Source organism: Podarcis gaigeae, assembly GCF_964106915.1.
Source record: "Podarcis gaigeae genome assembly, chromosome: 6".
Lineage (NCBI taxonomy): Eukaryota > Metazoa > Chordata > Lepidosauria > Squamata > Lacertidae > Podarcis > Podarcis gaigeae.
This window is the reverse complement of record NC_139682.1, coordinates 29,859,391-29,882,206: the sequence shown is the minus strand read 5'-3', so window position 1 is coordinate 29,882,206 and position 22,816 is coordinate 29,859,391. Positions and strand designations below refer to the sequence as shown.

The 22,816-nt window shown below is 40.8% G+C and overlaps 1 protein-coding gene and 1 long non-coding RNA gene across 8 annotated transcripts in view; one reads left to right on the top strand and one right to left on the bottom strand.

Annotated features, from left to right (window-relative positions):
• The window catches only part of TOX2 (TOX high mobility group box family member 2), a 256,694-nt gene that overhangs the window by 152,573 nt on the left and 81,305 nt on the right, over positions 1-22,816 (top strand). For 5 of the 7 annotated variants that reach the window (XM_083746262.1, XM_083746263.1, XM_083746259.1 and 2 more), the window contains exons 3-4: positions 4,623-4,868; positions 9,726-9,788. In XM_083746262.1, coding sequence (XP_083602388.1) covers positions 4,623-4,868; positions 9,726-9,788 — 309 coding nt within the window. The remainder of the gene's footprint in view (positions 1-4,622; positions 4,869-9,725; positions 9,789-22,816) is intronic. The other 2 variants (XM_083746264.1, XM_083746261.1) reach the window with 1 other exon arrangement.
• The window catches only part of LOC310848004, a 102,527-nt gene continuing 96,242 nt past the window's right edge, over positions 16,532-22,816 (bottom strand). The window contains exons 2-3 of the long non-coding RNA XR_014566124.1: positions 19,025-19,155; positions 16,532-16,914 (exon numbers count right to left, since the gene is read on the bottom strand). This is a non-coding gene — a long non-coding RNA (uncharacterized lncRNA). The remainder of the gene's footprint in view (positions 16,915-19,024; positions 19,156-22,816) is intronic.

Here is a 22,816-nt window from a genome sequence, read left to right as displayed (position 1 = left end):
ATGCAGAAAAGGCTTCCGAAGCTGGTGTAAAAAGGGATTTGTACCAAATAAGACTGAGGTCAAGGGTGCCTGATAGCCATTTGGAGAGGATGTAAAATCCATCTTTTCTGGAAGGCTTTTGGTGGCTGAGTTTTAATGAGGTTTTGTACTGCTACTGCTAAGATTTGTTGCTAAGGCTTTGCACTGCTGCTGCTACCAGAAATGGTTGTTTTATTGTTTGGTATTTATTTATTTTATTGCATTTTTATGGTTTATGGTTTTAATTATTGTTGAAAGGTGCCTTGAGCCTCAGAGAGGCGACATAGAGGCATTTTTAACAAATAAGTGAGAGTCTCTGGACTTTTGTGTGTGCATAGCACACCCCTCCCAAGATACATACAGGTGTATATGCGTGTGGCTGCCATTACTTGTGTGTCTTGCTATTCCGTGAATAGATAAACATGGAACCACCCCACTGAAAAGAAACTGACATGGTATCCCTCTGATGTCATTGGTAGACATGGGCAATGTATTGATACATGACCCAGGAGCAGTTTGAGGGCCAGAGTGTGATGGTGCCCTCACTTGGTGGTATATCATGGGTGGAGCTTGCTTGCAACTTATCCCCTTTGCCGCCAGTGCCCAATGTGCAGAGGGAGGAACAGGCTGTGTTGGCCCTTGCCCTGTGAGGTGCCAGGGTGAAATGACCACTATACCTGCCAAGTGGTCTGGGGCCGATGCAGCTTGTTCCTCCCTCTGCTTTTCATCATGATGTTGAAAAGCTGACATCACTCAGCCCTAGTGATTGGGACTAATGACCTTACACTTGTGTCTGAATGAAAAAAGTGGAGGCACCAAGCATACAAGACCCGCACTGAAGATCCACCAGAAAAACACTGTGGGAACTGTTCGTCTTTCTGTCCCATTGCTTTTTGTTGGGGGGGGGGGCAAAAAGGGAGCCTTGATTAGTAACGTAATTCCTTCCCCCTCCAATGTTTTTTCCATTGTTTAGCAGTGTTGTGAGTTTTATGGAAAACTCTGAATTTGAAATTTTCCTTAGGGGTTTTTTCCTAGGGAAAATGTTTTTAGGGTGATTTTCATATGGTAATTTATGTTGGGGGAAATTCTGATACCCTAGAGAGCATGATCTAATTTACCCTGTTTATTTTATTTGCATTGGGCAAACAAAGCTAAAGAAAGCAACCCACATTCATCTGTTGTGGGTATTTGACCAGAAATATTTGAGGTAAAGAATGAAAGCACAGTTAATGCGATTGAAATGTTAAATTGCGTAGAAATTGTTATTGGAATAACTGAAAAAAAATTAAGACAACAGCATGTGCTTAGGTATGTTTACATTTAAGAAATAAAAAAGTAACTCTTGACAATCAACTCAAAGAACTGTGCACCATATGCTGATGACCATTCATCTGTGTGATATCTTTTTGTTACTCCTAATGAAATGGAAAATTTTCCAAGGAAAAATAAAGCTTTGGGAGGAAAATCCATTTTCAAAAATTTTCTGACCCTCACTTTATGCATCCCTCCTTTTTATTTATTTTTTTGCAAGTTCATTCTGCAGAAGGAAAAGGGATGTGATTCCAATGCATCTCCTGTGTGTCTGACTCCATGAACTGAGTGGCATTGTGCAGCCCTCTGATAAGACCAGAACAGAGAGGCAATTGTTTCACTCCAGCCTACTGGATGTGGCAAACACAGCTCTGTTCCTTTGTCAAATATAGACTTAAGCAGTGGTGGACATTTACATGGAAAATGCTCAGTGCTGCTTGCAACTTGCTCATTGCTGGCTTCCAGATTTTTACGGGAAAGGAACTAGCCTATATATTTGAGATTATAGCTATTTTCAGAAGCTGTTTAACTTTGGTTACACTGGGTATCTTAAATATTCAGTTGTGGTCTGTCTGTCAGATACTTTGGTATCCATGTGCCATCTGAATGCTGCCCTGAATTTTGGACACAAAGATTGAAGCTAAATTTACAGTAAAGGCATTTAACTTTTGGTAATTAAGATGCTGGAACTTTTCAAAAAATAATCTGTCTTTCTTACCCTCTCTTTCCCCTTCTTTTCTCCATCTTATATGAAAACATATAAAGAGTAAAGAATCATAGACCAACATAAGGTCGGAAATTACTAGAGTAGTATTGGATACAACCTTATGCATCTCATAGGGTTGGATTCTATAGTTTGACATAGAATTGGCACATTATTACCATGTATCTAGTTAAGTTGATGTACATGCAAAGAAATGTACAAAATTGGCATGACCCTCTGGCTTGTAATACACTTGTGATTCAGTAATTGCTGCAGAACAAGAGTAGCATCCTGTTATAGTTGCATTGGACAGTGTTTGGACATTGTACAAGTAAAAGATACTAAGCAGATAAGACCATTTGTATCTCACCTACAGTTTTTTATTTTATTATATTATGGTTTTGTTTTTTCCTGGAGGTTAAGAAAGCCTGGTATTTTTCCTAGTGTATCACAGCCCCAGTCCAAGTCATTGAATAGCAAGGAAGCATATTTAGAATGACCCCCTACATCAATTAAACAATGACAACAGCAACAAAATGGCCATTTCTTGCATCTTTGTTCTTGTGCTTTATAAAAACACTAACTGAATCAGTGGGCTGTGGTGCTCTGTAGCAAGGGTTTTCAAAATCTGTCATAAAATAGCAGTTCAACCCTTTCCGAATGTCAAGATAAACTGAGGATTCAGCTTGCGTTCTTCATTCTCATCATCAATGTAAGGGCAGCAGATCAAAAGGAAAGGCAGGATCAGCTTTATGAGGGTTTGTAATATGCTTTAAGATGCCAGAGCAAATAGCTTTGGGGGAGAAATAGATGGTAAATCCATTATTTCATTTGACTTATGTAGGTTAAAATCATGCTGTTGGTTTCCCCATTGCCCTTACAGAAATACAAAAGTTTGCTCTTGACTGGGGGCATCAACACAACTTTATGCATCCTCTCATTATGTACAAGTGTTCTCTGTTCTCTCTGTAAATATTTTTCATACAGTCTTTTCCTCTATGATGAAATAAGCAATAAGGATACAGAAAAGGGTAAGGGTAAGAGATCTAGGGCTGCCTTAGGTATACAGAATCCATACAATGAGCTTCCAAGTATGAAACAGTTTCCTTTCCCTTCCATTCACATTGCATTTGAATATGTCCAAGTAGCAATGGCTGGTGATATGGTTTGCTAAGTGAAAGTGCTGGCAACTGCTGGTTGCCAAAGGAGCAGTCTCTCAAAGGAGACTGGGAATTCCTCCATACCAATGGGGGAAGTGGGCATTGCTGCCAGTGCTGTGCTTGCGCATATTTGCTCTTTGGATAGCTACCCCTGCTTACATCAGTGCTAAGGAGACTGTCTGGTAAACAATCGTGTTCTTGCTCAATGCTTGCATATCTCTGGTGCTTCTGAAGCATGGGGGGCAGTGGAATTTCTCCCCAACCCCGTTGCTTTTCAGCTGCTGCCACCTCAGGTCGCCAACATTGTAGTCAGTAGAGAAGCTCGCCTATGTAGAAGCTTGGTGTATGTGTGGGAATGAAGACAGAGGTTTTCACTGGAGTGTGAGTAAATTAAAATGTAGCTTTACAGTATTTGTAATGTATAATCTACTATATTACAAAGAGGAATGCAACTTTGGCAAAAATTAAGATGCAACCTAAACCTGTGGCAGTGCATGTGTGGTGGAGTCAAAGTGGGATTGCTTTAATTTTGGATGGAATCATTAATTTGTGTACAGGAGTTTGATCCACGCTGTGTGGGAAACAAACACATCAAAAAGAAGTTGCTTTGCATCATGATCATTATGGTTCCCTGCTGAACACAAGTATACTCATCCAGCAATATTTTATGGGCACAAGAGCTTTGATGTGCAAGCTGAGTTATTCCGCCTGAAGATGGTGCTGTGTTTATTTTTAAATGAATGTAGTAGATCCTCATGTCATGTGCATCTGCTACCTCATTTGAAAGGGACAGGGCAATCTTTATGTGCTTATATTTTGTATCCATATTGGAGAAGCTATAGTGCTATTGATGGGGGCAACGAGATGCCATCTTGCATGCAGTTATACCAGTTGTTTTTAATATTGTCATAATTTGTTCCCTTGCCACAACTTCCTTCAGTATTCGTTCCCCGGTGCTAAAGTGCATTTGTATTACCATGAGGATTCCAGTGGTGCAATACCAGCTCAATTTTCAAAATGTAAAGCATAGATATATCACCAAACCGGCCTTACTGTCATCTGACTGGTTGTGAATGAATGTGCCTGTAGTGTTTTGCATTCTTTTATAAGAAGTTTTCTTCGTCTACACACATTTCTTCTTTTTAGGCTGTAGTTCTCTTCATGCTTACTTGACAATAATTCTGTGAGACTTACTATCCTGTAAATAGGCAATGTGTGAGTTTGCCCTGTACCACACAAATTCTCTATTCTTGTATATATTTAAAAAATAAATTTATTCATGTAAAGAGTTCATTCAAATTATTTGTGCTCTTAAAATAGCTTTTGCAGAAGGTAGGCAGACTGTATAACTGCGGCTATCAGTTAAGGCTTTGGATAAATGTAATGCGAGATCTGCTTTATAAGAATGTCTTTTTTCAATTTTGTTTTAGACATACAATGGTCAGAATGAGAATAATGAAGATTATGAAATCCCTCCTATTACTCCTCCTAACCTCCCGGACCCTTCCCTCCTTCACTTGGTGGATCATGAAACTGGATATCATTCACTGTGCCACAGTCTCCCTCCAAATAGCCTGATACCAGCATACTCCTACCAGAATATGGACCTCCCAGCCATTATGGTATCTAACATGTTGAGCCAAGATGGACACCTTCTTTCTAGTCAGCTACCTACTGTGAGTAACCTTTCCTTTTCTACTTGTGTTTCATTTTACACCTTGGGTGTGTGCTATTAGCATCCTGTTGGTACCTGAAGTCCTGTTAGGCTGGTTCCAGGTCATGGAATACCTGGAATAGCTTTTACTAGGTCAGCTTCTCCTTCTGAATTGATAGCTTTAGAATTCATAATACTCTTGACTATGCAGAATAAAAATGCTTATTTGTAGGCAGAGTCTTGTGGTATATGTTAATAACCTGCATTATATAATTGAGCCTTTCGATTCTGCTGGCCTACTAAAAATACACTTTCTTTCCCTGTTTTGTATCACTTATTTTTCATTATGAAAAGACTGAATTTAGAAGCACATTCATGGGTAAGCATGACTTACAGGGGAATCGAATAAAGTGAGTTACCACCAATCATTTTTCAACCTTAGGGAACTAGATACCAGAACTGAAAGTTCTACAGTTGACTCCTTTATAGCAATTTGGTCACGCTCATAATTCTTTTCTATTCACTTTTTTGGCTTGAAATTCTCTTGCTTTTTTTTTTATTAAGCCCTGCTAATGACTAAGATGTATTCATGTGGTGGTTTTATGTTTCACTCTTTGTGTATATAATGCCATACATATTGATTTGGGCCTTTAGGGACTTGCATGTACGTGCTTTATTCTTCTTGTGTGCTGTGGCTTGATCTGTAGAAACAGGGAGAGATCTTCCACAGTCTCCCATTCATTGCTTTGTTGATATGTTTAGTGGAAATATAAATACCACCACATCCATCCACATTACTTTATGCTTGGGGAAGTGAACATCTCTGTATGTTAAAGTAAATGCCCAGTGTTAGACCACCAAGCTTTATGTCTGCGATCATCCATATAGCTTAATTTTTTTATATAAAAAAACCCTTTTGAGAGAATCTGTCCTTGATCTTTTCCTCTAGCTCACCTTTTGTTTACACAAGGATATGGAAGAGAGAAGCAGTCTAGGCAGGAAAACTCATGCACTCATTCTGTCATCTCTCATTTGGTAACACCTAACTGGCTGAAGCAAAATTGGGGTTTCTCCTGACCATGTCCACTTTTTGTACCTAATCTCAGTGACAGAGGCAGTGTTCACATGTAATGCCCAAACCGTGGTTTGATGCTACATGGATGAGCCTCCATGGGCCCAAGCAAAGAGTAACTTGCTTTTCCTGTAAATGATTGTCTATTGTATGGTCCTCCTCCATCCCTGATGTACGGTCAGCCTAGGAGCCAGAAAAAGGTAGAAGGAGGAAAGGTAGAAAAGTAGAAAGAAAGACAAGAAAGCCAGCAATGAGAAAAGTCAAATGAGCTGCCCATTAGTCCCCCTTTCAAACTACCAGCTTCCACTGAGTCAATTTTAGAAGGGAAAGGCAGGATAGACAAATAAGTAAGTAAACAAATAATACATTTAAACTGATGGAAACCCTGCTTGAGGAAGCAGAGTCTGGCCTCCAGTCTGCTAGCCTGTTGCATATGCAGAATTGTTTAAATTATTACCTTTTATTGTGTTACTTTAAAAGGTCTATGCTACTCTTTTGCATAAAATAGCAGAAGCGGGTGGAATCCTTAAGTATGTAAAAGCTAGATCTGGGAGAGAATGTCTAAAGTGTTTGCACAGAGGAAAGGTGAATTTGTAATGGGAAGCAAAAAATTGAAAATAAAAAAATCCATGTTGCCTTAATTTCAGTTACGGTTTCATGTGCAGTATGGATATTACTGTGCAGTTTTATTAGATAACTATGCATTATTTCCTTCATCATTAGCTTCCTTGGATGCATCATTTTATTTGTTTAAACATTTATATCCCATCTTTCCAACAATATTAGCCCCAAAGCAGCTTACAACAAATGTTTAAAATGCTATCCATTGAAATAAAAAGTAAGTATATAGAAATAGGGACGAGGAAATCAGCCAACAAATCATGAATAAATGGTAGTGTTTATTTGGCACCTTAAAAATATATATATCATTAACACCTGATGAGCGTTTTAGTGTAGTGGCTTCAGTATTGGGCTTCAATGTGGAAAGTTCAAAGTCCTACCAGACTATGAAGTTTACTGTTTGGCTTTGGATAAATCATTTATCTCTCAGCCGAATTTCCTATATAATTACTTTATGAGATAGCTCAAACATAATGTTATAAACCATGCTCCGCAAAGCCAAACAGTGGTTTGTGATGCTTGAATCATTACCGTTTGACAAACCATCGTTTGTGGGTTGTTGCCAATCCAAAACTTGAAACCATGGTTTGAAACTCTTTGTCAGCCCATAATTTGGGCAAATGGTGGTTTGGTTGTTACATGTAAATCAGTAAACCATCATTTGGGCTGTTGCTTTGCCTTTGGAGGTTGTCATTCGGTTGGCATCCTGTGATTGTCAAGGAAAGTGGGAGGGGAAGAGGGAAACTACATAAACCATGGTTTGCGTGTATATCTGTAACACAAATCATGGCTTAGAGTTGAAGTTTTGGGTAATGCAGATGATGGTTTGGTGGTAAATCTGAACCAGCCCTTTGTGAGGATAACATTGTTTTTTAGAGGAAAGGTGGGATACAGATGTAACAGTTTTTGCTCAGTTAATATAATGGCAATTATACAAGCCTCCTATCTAAAAACCAATTGATTTTTCTGGTGTGGGCTCAGACTCTGGAAAGCAAGTAGACTTTATAGGAGACAATAGGACAGGAATTGGAGGAAGCTCAGCCCCACCCTCTCACCACCATCCCCTAAATTTGTGGTGGATGCTTTATTGTGTGTGTTTAATATGAGGGGATTCACCTTATCCCTCTCCTTGTCATGGCTATCTCAAAACCAACAGGCACCTTGTATGAAATCAAATGTTACTTTTAGGGCTCCTCTTCAGCCGAGTTGATTAAAACATTCATTTCTGAGACAAAAGAGTCAATTTCATATGAAAGATATTTCCCCCCTCAGTTTAATTTAAAGTGCAGCCCCAATGCCTGACCCCTATTTTCATAACATGATAATTTTATCCTGCGTTGATTGTCTCATTTTTGAGAGGAGATATTGCACTTATAAATCAGTTTCTAAAATACCCAAAGAAACAAGAATAGCGGGATTTATTAAGCAGCTTCTACACATCTGAAATAATTTATTTTAGAGTAGTCCTTGGGAAATGTTCTCTTCTTTACTTTATGGTTCTGTTTTACAAATGCAGCATCATGACAATAAATCAGGACTGAGCTGCAGGAAGATAAGAAGAGGGCTTAGTGTGCTGTAAGCGTAGAATAGGGATATTAAGATTTGTTTCCCCCTTGTAATGAAAATGAAAAACGAAAAGAAAGGAAAAATCTGGAGAAGTCACGAGTTTCTCATCCATTTCTCAATGGAGGGTGTTTCACTTTAAATGAAGGCCTCTGGAAGCATGATATATCCCCAAGGCTCTGAGCAGCAAAAAGGCCACTGAGGAAGTGAATTGTCTTTCTGTTTTAAGCCAAAATTATAAACATTTCTACCTTTTTGTCAGACATTCGAGTTTCCATTTGCCATTAAAATGATCTTCAGGCCCTCTCCTGTTCCAGCGAGTCAGGCATTATTTTTCATTGACATGTACTCCCGGTACCTCTGCCGTATGTTCATGCCTTGATAGCATCTATCCCAGTTAAATACATTGCAGTTTTCAACTGGCATTAATGAAAGGTCTGCATGCACAGGAGGGAGAATGAAATCCTATGGGCAGAACAAACAGGTTCCAAAGTTTGTCTCTGTTAACAGCTTATACCTGCCAGACCCTAATTCTTTGTGCCATGCCACAATGAAGTGAACTGTCTCCATTTTATTGTTGCCCAATCCCTTGCCCAAAAGATCCTAATATGTTCAATATGTCAAAATCTATTTTCCCAAGTCAGGTATAAGAAACGTCAGTATTAAATACACAGAACATACCCCAAAAGGCATGTGTATATGTTTATAAAATATAATATATAAAAGCTGGATGGTGTGAACCAAAGCATAGAAAAGCACATGTTGTTGTGCCATACCTCACATATAACCAATCCAAACCAAAGGTAGAAGAACGCTTGGTGTGTTTCTGTTTGTAGAGTTGCCAGGTTGCAACCCGGGGGAACTTCATGACTCTTTTGACAGCCCCATAGCTGAGAAGGAGGATGCAGCCAAGGTTTCTTCTGCCCTGCTCCCCCAACCCACCCACATCTTGTAGCCACCTTCCCCTTTTGCCTAGTGAAACAAGAAACAAGAAAGAGTTTTGTTCTGTCACATTGTGGGTGGGCAAAGAAGCAGGGTGATGAGAATAGCAAGAGAAACAGTAGCTGCTCTCTCCTTTTGTGACAGACGGTATTCCTAGACTGTTAACTGGCAATCCCTTTTTGTTTAGGGTAATTTGTGCTGTACTCTCTGTCTCTGTCCAGACTTTGCTAGCATTTGTTATACTAATATTATGCTGGTTTATATTTTTAGTGCAAGAGAAATTTCTTAATTGCTAGAAGTTTAGGAGACAAAGACATGGTGATCGAAATGTATTCCTGTACTCCGAATTCTCCCCCAGTCCCAATGTGATTTGACACAAAAACTACACCCACAAATATATGTTATCAGTTAGGATCAACAAGAGGGTATTATCTTGTACGGTCATGTTTTTAAATAAGGAGATCAAGTGCAGCTGCTCATTACTGCCTCTTATCCAAGGAATCTTCAGAACACTGTATACAGATGAATAACTAATTCTCAGGACAGCGAGAGCCCATGTGACTCTAGTGGCCCTAAACGTAGGAAGGGCTGGGGAACAAATACATAAATGAATAAATGATTCACTGGCAAAGCATGGAATGGATTCTTTGTTTCCCCTAACTCCCAACCCTGTTGCTTTAGTCATTAGATTGCCTTCCACTGAGGTCCATGGGACTGCACAGGAGTAACTATTTGCAGCATGTGGTAAGTGTTTTCAGAAATGGAGCTTTTAACTCCATGCATATGTGCAGTTATGTTTAATTTAACATACCCATATGCAGAGAATTAATCTTAACCTCCATTTTCGTTTCATGATGTCTGTTTTTCATGATGTTAAGAGTTACTGCTTCCGATTACTAGATAATCAGTATTATTCTTAGTTTTTTTGTCTAGTGACAGAAAGCTGAAAGCAGTTAGAAGTGCACAAAGCAGAACAAAACTTGTTGTTGTTAAAATATATAGAAAGTCACCACTTCTTCTCCTTATAATCATAGAGGAAAAAATCTCAATGAAATATCGGTATCCTGTAACAGAACTACTACTTTCTGCTTTAGAGTTAGCAGCACATAAGGAAAACATCTGAAATGCAGAGTAAGGCAGTGGCTCAATCCAAACACCATGTTATGACATGATCAAGGAAGCTTAACTATGGCTTGGAAGAAACTGACAAACTTTTAGTAGCTCAGTATCAGAGTCATGGGTACTTCCTCAGAACTGAAAATTGTACTGCTTTTAGATATTCAGTTGTGATCTTTGTTTGTTGGAGCCACTGAGTTCCAGTGACTGACCAAAGCTTGTCGAAGTATAAGAAATTAACGATTCAAATAAGCCTCTGTAGGACTGTGATTTCATGGCTAAATTAAAGTTGCAACCCTACAAACATATATCTGCAAGAAAGCTACAGTGAATAAAGTTGGAATTATTTCTGAGTAAACAAACATAGGATTGTATTTTTAAGTATCCAGTGGATTCATAAGCACTATTGTTGTGACTCCATCCCCCCAACTCAGTTCAGTTGAAGTTGTGTCTGGTCCCATATAAACCCTAAGCTAAGTTACTGGACAATATGTAGCCACAGTGCTTGATGGATTGCACCCAATGCATATTTTGCTGAATGACTTGATGAAATGCTTTTTTGAGTTTGAAACTTTCAAACTCCATTAGAAGACTAAAGGTTCTACATACTCCCTTTTTTCTGCCCTCTCTGCACCTGTCAAGCGTTTTCTCCTTTCATCCCCACTGATTGTGAGATATGAAAAAAGTTAATGTTCTCTTCGCTAAAGCAAAGGGAGTGTGGCCAATAGTTAGACCACATCCTGCTGCATTGGTTATAAAATAAACTTTGGTTCTATAAATAACCTGCATACACCACGTTCTCATTATGAAAGAACAAAGTGAGGAGGAAATTTACCAGTTGAGGTATAACCACAGATGTTGATGTGTTCCTTTCTCTTCTTGGGGTCTAGCTGATATAGGATGCTGTTGCAGAGACAAGGAGGCTATTTTGAGCCCACACATATATATATATTTTTATGAACAGCCTCACATGCTACACTAGAAACTATGCCATGCTAAATGTTTTACAGCCATGTAGACAATTGGTCTCTGTGGGAAGCAGCTGTGAGTAGTAGTAGTGATGCTACTACTACAGGCTTCCTCAACCTCAGCCCTACAGATGTTTTGAGACTACAATTCCCATCATCCCTGACCATTGGTCCTGCTAGCTAGGGATCATGGGAGTTGTAGGCCAAAAACATCTGGAGGGCCAAGGTTGAGGAAGCCAGTGTACTACTGGATCTGATGAGTGTTAGGAACTGGTTTGCTTTGTCAAAGAAACAGGGTGTGTTCTGAAGGCACACCAAGCAATCACCTTGCTGAAGGTTTGGGTCTGGTCACAGCTTGGATGGGTGACGGCCTAGAAACTCCTTGTATGCTTCCTTTTGTCCCATGAAGAAGTAAACGGAAGAAAATAAATAAACAAATGTAAATAAATAAATAAGTAGGCACAGGAAACATGCAGTTGAGCTAGGGCAGAATTAAGAAGGCAGAATATTCAGCCACATTTCAAGGCTGACAGAAGTCCATCATAAACATAATACATGGAAATATGTCCCACCGATTTAAATGCTTCCTTTGATCAGGCATTGCTTGACTTTTACTAATACTTTATATGGTTAGCAACAACGGCATAGATAGCCGCTCAGGTGCCCAGTGCGACACGTATGTCTTGCAGCCGGGGGTGGGGCAAAATGCCCATGGGAGCGGGGCGAGCCAAGGCAGGGTGCACTGTGTGGATCCTCTCTGCAGCCTCTCCCCCAGCTGTAGGGCAGCTGTGGTGGTGGGCAGACACAAGCCCCGCGCTGCTTGAAAAAGCAGCATGGAGCTTGTAGGCAGTCTGCCCGCTGCCTTCCCCTCAGGAGAGATGCATGGCTCAGGCAATCTGCAGGCCCCACGGTGTGGCGCCCTGTGCCCCCCACCTCACTTAGTATCATGAGCCCAATTTTTATTATTATTTTTAAAACACATATTTTTGCCATTTTGTAACCCCCCCTCAGTGATGACACCCAGGGCGACCCACACCCACCCACCGCACTCCCCTTCCTATGCCACTGGTTAGCAATATGTCCTGCCCTGGACTCCATCTTCTCATTGTTTGGTGTGAGGGTGGGGAGAGGTTGTAGATGCTGAGAATATCTCAGACTGGGTGGAAAATCTCAGACTGAAAAATCTGTCCATTTTGAAAGAGGCATTAGTTAACCCTTTATTGAAGAAATCTGGCTTGGACTCACTGTTTTGGATGACCTTCACCTAGTGGCCAGTTAACCATTATTGAGTTGGTGTTGGAGTGGGTGGTAGCATTTCAACTCCAGGCAGTTTTCTATGAGACTGATGAATTGAATCTGTTCCAGTCTGATTTCTGGCCTGGTTTTGAGATGGAAATAGCCTCAGTTGCCCTGGTAGAAGACTTAAAACCGGGAGTTGGTTGGGGAAAGGGTGAAGCCTTGTTAGATCTTCTAGGCATTGAAGAGTGAGTTGGAAATAAGTAAGGAATGGAGGATAAGAAATATGAGGGTGGGTAAAAGAAGGGGTAACTAACAAAACGGGGCAAGAAAAAAAGCAAACTTCATACCAATGTGATGGATTGCTTTTATTTTTCAGTTGAGCAGGCAGCCCCCCCGCCCCCGCCCCTTCCCTAGCCCCTTCATAGTACGCAGAGAGCTATAAGCCTCCAGAAGGTTGCTGAGCACTTTCTAGCTGTTCATTTCACAGGAATAATATCATCAGAGCGTTATCTTTAGCACTGATACAGCAGGGAGATCTTTTCAGCATCTTGGCGAGGAACTTGAAGCAGCACTGAGAGACAGACTGTGCGAAAGGCGAGGTGGTGGGGGGCATCTATTGAGCAGACTGGGTTAAAGAGCTGTCAACAAGAAATGGGTTTTCAGAGGGGAATTTGGAAATACATTCATTTGTCAGAAACAAAAGACAGATTGCAGCCGGAATGAGAGAACGTTCAGTGTGGTGCAAACAGCTTTCCTGTCATGCTCGATAGTGGGCCAAGCTGGTCTTGAGGCAGTGGCCCTATTTAGAGAACCCATGAGCACAACAGAATTCTATGCACATACTCCTGTGTTCATGCTGTAACAGTGAAAGGCAGACTACAAGAGCTCATAGAGAAACATTCCTGGTGGCTGCCCTACAGGTATAAATCCCCAGAGGCACATAAAACTGAAACCTGGTATTCTTCTTTAATGTTGCAAGATTTTGCAAGACCTTCTGGTATTGTGTTTTTGGTAAACACATGATTTAATCTGATTTTAACTTTTGATCAGAGATATGCCTGCAGAAAAGGGTAGGTGGAAGCTGAATTTCCTGCCTCTTCTGCCCGGCAGACCCTGTGCTCCCTGAAAAGGCTCCCCCAAGGAACGAGGACTCAGCTGAATGGGATGGGCTGTGGCTTGAAAGGAGAGGTGCAGGGAATCAGGTGGGGGCACCTTTTCTGAACAGTGAACCCTGCACCTCAGCACAGCCCACACCTATGCTCATCCTATTTGTCCATTGATGGATTCAATAGAAAACTAGTGGCTGTGGGAGTCTTTCTCACTTCCCCCATACAAGATTCTGAAGCAATCAATTTCAAACACCTGCAACTGCTGAGAAATCCACATATGTCAATGAAAGCCTCTGAAATTTTCGTTGCTTTTCAAATAATGAGTCTGCATTGGTGGGGACAGGCTCTTTGAAGAAAGGGAAGTGGGAAGCAGCTGGCAGACTGTGTGGCAAGATTCAGAGCAATGGCATCACTTAGCCTTTCCAACCATATGGACTTACCATATAATAATCAGACCAGTACTGCATGCTTTGACACAGTAGCTCTCCAAGGCCTGTAGCAGAGGCCTTTCTGCCAGTTACACTACCTGAGATCCTTTTAAGGGTTTGATCTTGGTACCAGAGGAATGCAAATCATAATACTGATATGCAGACTGACGTCTGATGGAAAAACTTGTAGCTCTTGCCAGTCACCCTTCTTTTGACTGTTGTCAGTGAGACTCATGGAGTTTCTTGGGTTTCTACTGTTGGATTTGAATGTGGATCAAAATGCTACATTCATTGAAACTTTGACAGGGACACCCATGTACACTGGGGACACGCTTTCCATTCTGACCTCACTGCAGATTTTCTCTGTCCATTATTTGCATTTTGCTTAACATACGAAAGTGCTGGGTTCACAAATCAGTATTACCTTGGTTACATTTCAGGCCTTGTCACAATAATATGATTATAAAGATAATGTCTCCCTTGGAGATTTCTCATTAGAACTAACTTGGCATACTTACTTCCAAGTAAACGACGTGTCTCTCTAAGACACAGGAGTTAGCATGTTAAATTTTTACATCACTTTTTTGTTGTTGATCATATCCATAGCACAACTGATACATAAAAACTATATGGCTCACCCTCACATCTCTATAAGGCAGGACAGTAATATTAGATTGAGAATTCAGACTGAGAGAGAATAACATGTCTGTAACAGCAATTTTTTGAGCCATGTTGCCCAAACCCAAGCAAAACCATTTAGACAGCAAAGATTCCCAGTGCTAATGGATTTGTTAGGGATTGTGTCGTGCATGCTACACTCTGCTTTCACTCATGAATCCAAGCAGAGGAATAAATCATTAGAGTCATCCTACTTTTGTAAAAGGTAACGTGAATCATCCATTAAGAGTGGGGAGTAGAACTCAGGATTACAATGTTGCTACTAATGGGCTTTAATAATTCAGGAGATTATTCTATATTTCATCTATTGCTTTGCACTACACACACACACACACACACACACAATCTCCCCATAAATCAAATAATAAAATGAACAATGCTAAAATAATAAAATACGCCACTCGGAATAAGTCGAGGGAGTTGAAAACAACAGATTGCTATATAACCATCAATTTACAATATGTGGGTAAATAAATAATTTTTAACCTGGTGCTGTAACAATGTAAGCACCAGTCATATTTGGGAGGGCATTCTACAGTCAGGGTGCTGCCACAGAGAAGACTCTAGCCTGGTGGATCATGGAGAAGAACCTCCTCATTCTAGAATAGTCTAGAATAGGGACAGGTTGCTCCTTTTAAGTATTTTGGGCTGTTTAGGACTTTAAACGTAAGCACCAACATCTTAAATTCACCTTAGAAGCAAATAGACAAACAGTGTGATTCCTTTAGAGTCAGTGTAATGTTAACAACAACAAAAGAAACAGTGTGATATGATTCCATCAGACTGTACTGGGTTAAAATTATGTATTCTGCCACACAGTGGCGTAGTGTGGGTTATCAGCACCCGGGGCAAGGCAAGTAATTTGCGCCCCCTAACCCATGGATTTGCGCCCCCTAACCCGTGGATTTCCCTAACCCCCAGATGTTGCGCCCGGTGCGGCTGGCCCCCCCTGCACCCCCCACGCTACGCCACTGCTGCCACAATAGCTCTGTGTTGTCTTCAAGGACAGCTCCACACACTGCTCTTTATAGTAGTCCATTTGGGAGGTAACCAGACCATGGGTCACTGTAGTCATACTATCCTTGCCCAGGAACAATAATTACTGGTGAAAAAGCCAAAGTTGAAAAAGGCACTCCATGCCTCTGAGGCCACCTGAGCCCCTAGTGAGCACTGGATTGGAGAGTACCCTCATATTATGAACCACATCTGGAACAGGCTATGCAGCTAGTTCCCGGGCATGGCATCCACAGTGCCTTTATCTTGTCAGGGTTTAACTTCAGTTTATTAGCCTTCATTTCACTACCCTATTCAAACACCTGTCCATCACTAGCATAGCCTCAGCCAATGTAGAGAGAAGCATACAGATGATGTCACTCAGGTTGCATGTACCTAGATTCCACGTAGTAGGAGCAAGCAGCCATTTCCCCCAAAGTATCATGGTGTCACTATCATTGGAAAATGGCAGCTGAACAGTGTGGGTGAAATATAGACCAATTCACATCAAAGTATTTTATGCCTCTCTGTGAACTAGCAGCACTCAAAGGTAGAACTATCTGAAGATAGTCACATGATGAAGGTCTCCTGCCACTCTCTTGTGATTTCATCCTCAATGGTGGCCTACACTGGATCACTGTGGACCATGGTTGAAGGGCCTTCTGAACTCCAGAAACAAAGCCACGGTTCACAAAGGTCACACTTATCTCCCAACCCAGGGGTGAGAGAGGTATAGTGGGAAGGAACCTCAGGGGTAATTTCTGATCAGAAAACTGTTGTTGGCATTATATCTTCCCCAGGGAAGAGGGCTAGTTTGCATGTTATCGGACAACAGAGAAGCCACTGAGTTGCTATCATGTTTTAAGCCATTCACGTGCATTAGATTGCTGTCACAGACCTGACCTTTCAGATATTTGTGGTGGTGTTCAGTCCATGTGCAGCTGCATAGGACAACCTTACTGCTTGTTAAGAATCAGACTGTGGCGATTTTTAAGCAGTGTCTGTGACAGCTGCCACATGTAAACAAATCCCCTGTCCCCTCTTCTCTTGTTTCATTTTCCTTAAAATTATGAGCTGGTTGGCAAGGAATTGTGTCCACCCCTATCATTGTACAGTGCCTAGGATATTTTTGTTGTAAATAGCAATTTATTACGATGCTCATTTTTAAAATTTGGCACATTACTTACTATGTTTTTTTTACATTTTGCTGGTGTTTCGAAATTAAAAAATAAACCAGAACATCCCAAGAACAACATCCAGGCAGCATTGACAACAATTCTCATCTTTCTGCAGAAACCAAAACGTTGCTGCTTCCCTGAGTTATAATGTTTAAAAACACCTGTGAAGTGCAATGAGAAATAAATTAGCATTTAAATATAGCAGTACACTTCCTAGGCCTCTATTGCTGGCGACTGCCGCAATAAAGCAAAGCATAAAGCCACTCAAATCAAGCTGCAAAACAAATTGAATTCCAAATTAGCAGCCTTACAAAAATAAACAGAGGTAAATATTGGAGCATTTCAGACGTAACGGCAGACATTGTTGACATGGGGACAAGCAAGCAATTTGAAAAGTGTTCAGGAGTTTGAAGCATCTCAAATTCCCATGAAGGCAGTAGTCAGCTCCCCTCCATTTGAATAGAATCTTTATGCGTTTGGTTATGACTTGCTTGAAATTCTGCTCATTAATGGGTCTCTATTTAAAAACTAAATTCCCTGATATAAGTCCATGGTGAGGAATAATCAAAATACAATCACATGTGATGCCTTTTTTCGTATTAATCAGAGCCCTGTTTGCAATTCTTTGCTAGTGTTTTTCTCAAAGGCAATAAATGAAAGAAATATGTCTTTTTAAATTTTATAAAACTCAGAGAAATGGTTTTAAACAGCTTTTCTTCACCTCCTATAATTATTTATTTTCAAACAGTCCTTCAGGGTAATGTTCCGTTTTCTTATTTCACACTCCTTTTTCTCATAAATGAACCATCACTTCAATAAATCATTATGAAAACAGAGACTAACACAAACCCTGAAAGGTTGAAAGATTTATGTAACACATTTATGTTTTCCATTTTCTCATTCTGGTACTCTGCTGCTAAAGCTAAGCTAATAAAAGCTGCTATTAATATTTCTTGTTGCCTAGCAACTGCAGAGAGGGAGTAATAGCTATAGCTAGAAAAATAGATGACCGATAAGGAAAAATTCAATTCTTTTATTATCTCAAGGGAAAATGGGCTTTTACTGGAACATTATGATGTACGAGTGCGAAGTTGAATACAAAGGATTTTCCAGGTTGTTTTTCTGTTTTTAATGAACATTATTTTACCTTTGCTAACTCTCTTAAGTTTCTTCCTCCCCTCCTTTATGAGATTTAATTGAACAGCCTGCACTCATGTTCTCATTGTAATGAATGTGGCATATTCATTTGGAGCCTCTTTTTAAAAATAAAAATCCTAGGGGTGTACAATGACTTGTTCATAACATTTTTCTCCAGGCTGATATTTGCAAGATGACATTCAATTGCTTTTAAGGCCTTTAAAAATATATATCCTTAGTCTCAACCACAACTATGGCTGAAAGAAGCTACTTCTAAATTCTTTGCTGTGCATTCAGGCTGTGTGTGTTTGTGTCCTTTCAGAGAGTTCTAACTTCGTAAACCACGAGCTAGGCTTTTGTCAACATTATTTGGGGCCTGTTTTTAGAGTGTCCCTATGTAATGAGTGGGGGATGTGGGTGGCGCTGTGGGTTAAACCACAGAGCCTAGGACTTGCTGATCAGAAGGTCGGCGGTTCGAATCCCTGCGATGGGGTGAGCTCCCGTTGCTCAGTCCCTGCTCCTGCCAACCTAGCAGTTCGAAAGCACATCAAAGTGCAAGTAGATAAATAGGTACTGCTCCGGTGGGAAGGTGAATGGCGTTTCCATGTGCTGCTCTGTTTCGCCAGACGCAGCTTAGTCATGCTGGCCACATGACCTGGAGGCTGTACGCCGGCTCCCTCGGCCAATAAAGCGAGATGAGCGCCGCAACCCCAGAGTCGGCCACGACTGGACCAAATGGTCAGAGGTCCCTTTACCTTAATGTAAGGAGTGTGAGCCAGGGCTGTTTGAAAAATACAGGTACTGTATAGTGTTATTACTTATGGGACCTATATCGGTGCAGACTTTTGATCCTCACGGAATTCTTCCATAAGTAAATCTGCACTCACAAAAACCCCCCACAAAAAACCAGCAACACACCAACTGGTTTGAATTTATATTCACCACTGGAAGTTGGCAAGGAACAACAAAATTGTGCTACCCCAAACCATGCCAAACATCATAGAATTTTACCCTTTTCCTTCATTAATGATGACTGTCCGGCATGTGTGTTGAGATGAGACCTAGCAGCTTGTCTTGTCGCAAGGGCACAAGAGGAAGAAATTATTTTGCATTTCAAGAAGAAAAGAGAATAACTTGTTGCATCTGTTTTGATTGCATCAGAACCAAACAAGCTCGGCTTGGACACTCCCCTTATGATGAGACTTGCCCTGGAATCCTTAAAATTTCCCTTAGGAATCTCATGTGATGGAGAGCAGTTTTAAAAACTGGAATAATAAAAATAAAATTACTACAAATGTTCACTGTTGCCTGTATAGTTATTGGAAGATATGCAATAGACTCCCCTGGCATTAAGAAAATAACAGTATTCAACTATTCTCTCTATATTAGAACCTCTCTGCGATATCCTGTAACCTTGACTAACACAAGCAATTTTGGCTTTAGGTTTTAAATGCATAATGTGGGCAGCTTCCTAGCACAAAAAAAGAGCCTGTGGCCTGATTCACAAGCTCATTTTTGAAGTACTAAAGCCAGCACACATAAATGTTCACATTTAATATATTACCAGGAACCGATGGGTATCTTAACATTATTCTTAAAAACTTCAGTTTCTGATTGCGGCTCTGGGACATGATACTAGAATCTTTAGCTCACTTCTGTAATTACTTGGTTCTTCAAAGCTTTCTCAGCGAGCTCTGCCTGGTGGTAGGGAATGCCAATTGGTGACAGAAGAGGCTCTGTAGGCCTCACTCTTAAGACCAGAATGCTTTGCTGTTGAGATTCATTGCCGTTGGGATTGTCCTGCTCTGGGGGTTAGGACTTGAACCAATGACCTCAAGTTACAAGAAAGGAGATTCTGATGAAATATCAGAAAGAACTTTCTGACAGTAAGAGATGTTCAACAGTGGAATGGACTTCCTCGGGCAGTGGTGGATTCTTATTCATTGGAGGTTTGTAAACAGAGGTTGGGTGGTCACCTGTCTTTGATGCTTTAGTTGAGATTCCTACATTGCAGGGGTTTGGATTAGATGACCCCTCTCCCCTCCAAGGAAGGAGAGTGAAAATCTACACCGTGAAGGGGATCTGCTGCTCTTGTGGATCCTGCCGCCTGAGGTGATCACCTCACCTTGCCACATGGTTGTATCCAATGTTAATTGCTCCCCCATGTTCTAGGGCCCCCCCCAACCATCTGGAGCAGATTTGGAGAAGGTGTGGGGCATGCTCAGGGTGAGAAGGAGAAATCATTGCACCTATGGGATGTGTTAGTTGAATACTATCCTCTGTATTGGAAGAGTCCAATTTAAACTTGTTCATAAGTAACCTGGAGTTAGAGGTGAGCAGTGAGGTAGCTGGATTCCTTAGTACATGTCTACGCCATACACTTTGAATCATTCAGCAATGGGCTGCACTGTGAACTCTCTGAATTGATTTAAAGTAACAGCAGGTAGCATAGTGACCAGATCACGCTTCCCTTGTAGGACAAAAGACAGCCAAAAAACAAAGGGAAGATCTCATTAATACTGGCAGCTAAAACAGCTTTGACTATTCATTATGATGTCCTTGGAGAGAGCACCAGTCCTGAAATGGGAGCAGAGAATAGATTGGCAGTGAAAACAAGCCTAACAATGCAATTAACCCTCCCAGGTCTTACCTTGGCTGGAGGATGGGGGATCTGGGTGCTCTGCCTACATAACAATTCTACCCTTCTATTTAGGTGTCTTGCAGCCCCCATTTGAGAGCAATTGAGGTAGAGAAATAGAGCCTGTATCTACACTCTTGTATTTGCATCCACGATATAAGAACACAGAATACATAATCAAAATAAAAACAAGAACAACCCAAAACACACACACACACACACACACACACACACACACACATTTTAAAAGGGCATTGGATGTTAATCAACCAAAGGCCTGGTTAAAGAGGAACATTTTTGCCTGGTGCCTAAAGGAGTATAATGAAAGTGCCAGGCGAATCAGAGATCACATAATGAATATCAGACTATCATGTGCCACATAGCACCAAAATTAGGCTACCTGATGATATTCCTGAGGGCAAACAATGCTATCAGATTGCCCTCACTCTGGATGGAGAGGGAAGAGGGATGGCATATGCATGATAACACAACCAGGCAGGGTGCTCTCTGTTTGGCAGTTTAATTGCTTTTAAGTGCTATGCATCAATATTTCCCATCACATACCTGTGAGACTACTTGCAGCACCCACCCTCTGGGAACATCAATCTGACCCAATATTTTTACCTGAGACAAATGACAAAATGTCCCCGTGCCCCGACTCAATGTCTGAAGAAGACTTGGCAGGTCAGGCAAAATGGCCCATATTGCTCTGTCTTCTACATTGCTGTTTTCTGACCGCGCCCCCCCCCCCCCCGGATCTGCTTCACCTTATGCCTAATGTAGGACCAGCCCTGCATTTATGTGTTAAAATGACTGGCAGGGGGGGTTTTCTTATTTTTTATATTTGCAGGGTGTTTGTGAAAGTGTCCATGGAAAGCTACCGGTATATGCTGCTTCATCTGTTCTAGCACAATGAGGATGGTGAAGATCAAGATGAGCATTCTTCATAAGCTGCCCTCTGTCTCTCTTTCATGGACTTGCACATTTGTAATGCAAAGGGGTGCCATATGTCTGGCAAATTAACGTCTTCAGTTCAGCAGTGTTGATGGATGCCAACTCCCTTTCAATCTCCCATCATACATGAATCACACTAAGGCACTAATAATTCCTGTTGCTCTTCTTCCTCATTTTTCCTTGCCTGTCACTTTTCTTCTGGTCTTCTGAACTAAAAGCTGGGCTTCCACATATGGTCTGATCAGAGTAAACAAATCAACTGCAGAGTGCTGTGAATGTAGATATTGTTGCCTGGTGCCTCATCTACCAAACACATGTCAAGTGGAACAATAATTCTCCTTTGCATTGTGCTTCGTGTTTCCTGCCATTAGACATTTGCAAAACAATTTGGTGTTGTTGGGTTTCTCTCTCCCCCCCCCCCAGCAGTTTAAAATATTACTGATTATAAATGCAAAACGTCTTTGGAGCAATAATCAGAGCCGTAAATAAGCTGTTTGTCTAACACCAATGAGGAGGTTCGTTGGGAACAGCAGCATGTATGTATTAGTAGCGTAATTAAAATATCAATTACGCTGTGTTGACAGTTTGCCAAATAGCTGGCTTTTGTGCACAGTAAACTTAATCACTCCTAAATCTGCTCAGAAGTCACAATGCAATCCTGGGAAGCTGAACTGGTACAAGATAATAATAGCATTTGTTAAGGCACATTTCCAGTATAACTCTCTGTAATGGCTCTGCTCTCCCAAGTGCTCCTTGGATATCGTGTTCTGAAAATTATTTTTTAATGTACGCTTTGTACTGCTGAAAAATGCCACTTAATCTTGGCAAAAGGAGCCTGAAGATTTATTTTCGTCATCCTTTTTTTTTTGTCTTCTACATCAGGCTGATAATAACAATCCTAGTTGATGTGTGCAGTGTTTATGTCATGTTTTAAATTTGGGTTTTCATAAAAGGATGTAATATAAATAAAAGTGGAAATAAATTACAAGTGCTGTAGCAAATATAACTACTAAAGCAGGGGAAAGTCAACATGGTGGAGCTTTAGAAGAACAGCAAAAAGTGGATGGTGAATCTGTCCAGTGCAGTATGTTTGTGGCATATAGAAGCCATCTGGGGTTTTGTTTTAAAAAAATATATGTTAAAATACTTGTGCACCTATGTATATCAGGAATTGCCAACCTTTTGCAAATCACTCATTCATCAGTTATCTCACTGTTTTGTGTCATGTAGCTGAAATGCCCCTTGGAAGAATGGGGTGTGTGTGTGTTTATTCAATGAGTGTATAGTCTGTGTACACTGATAATTGAGTGGTACATTCATAACAGTTATTCAGA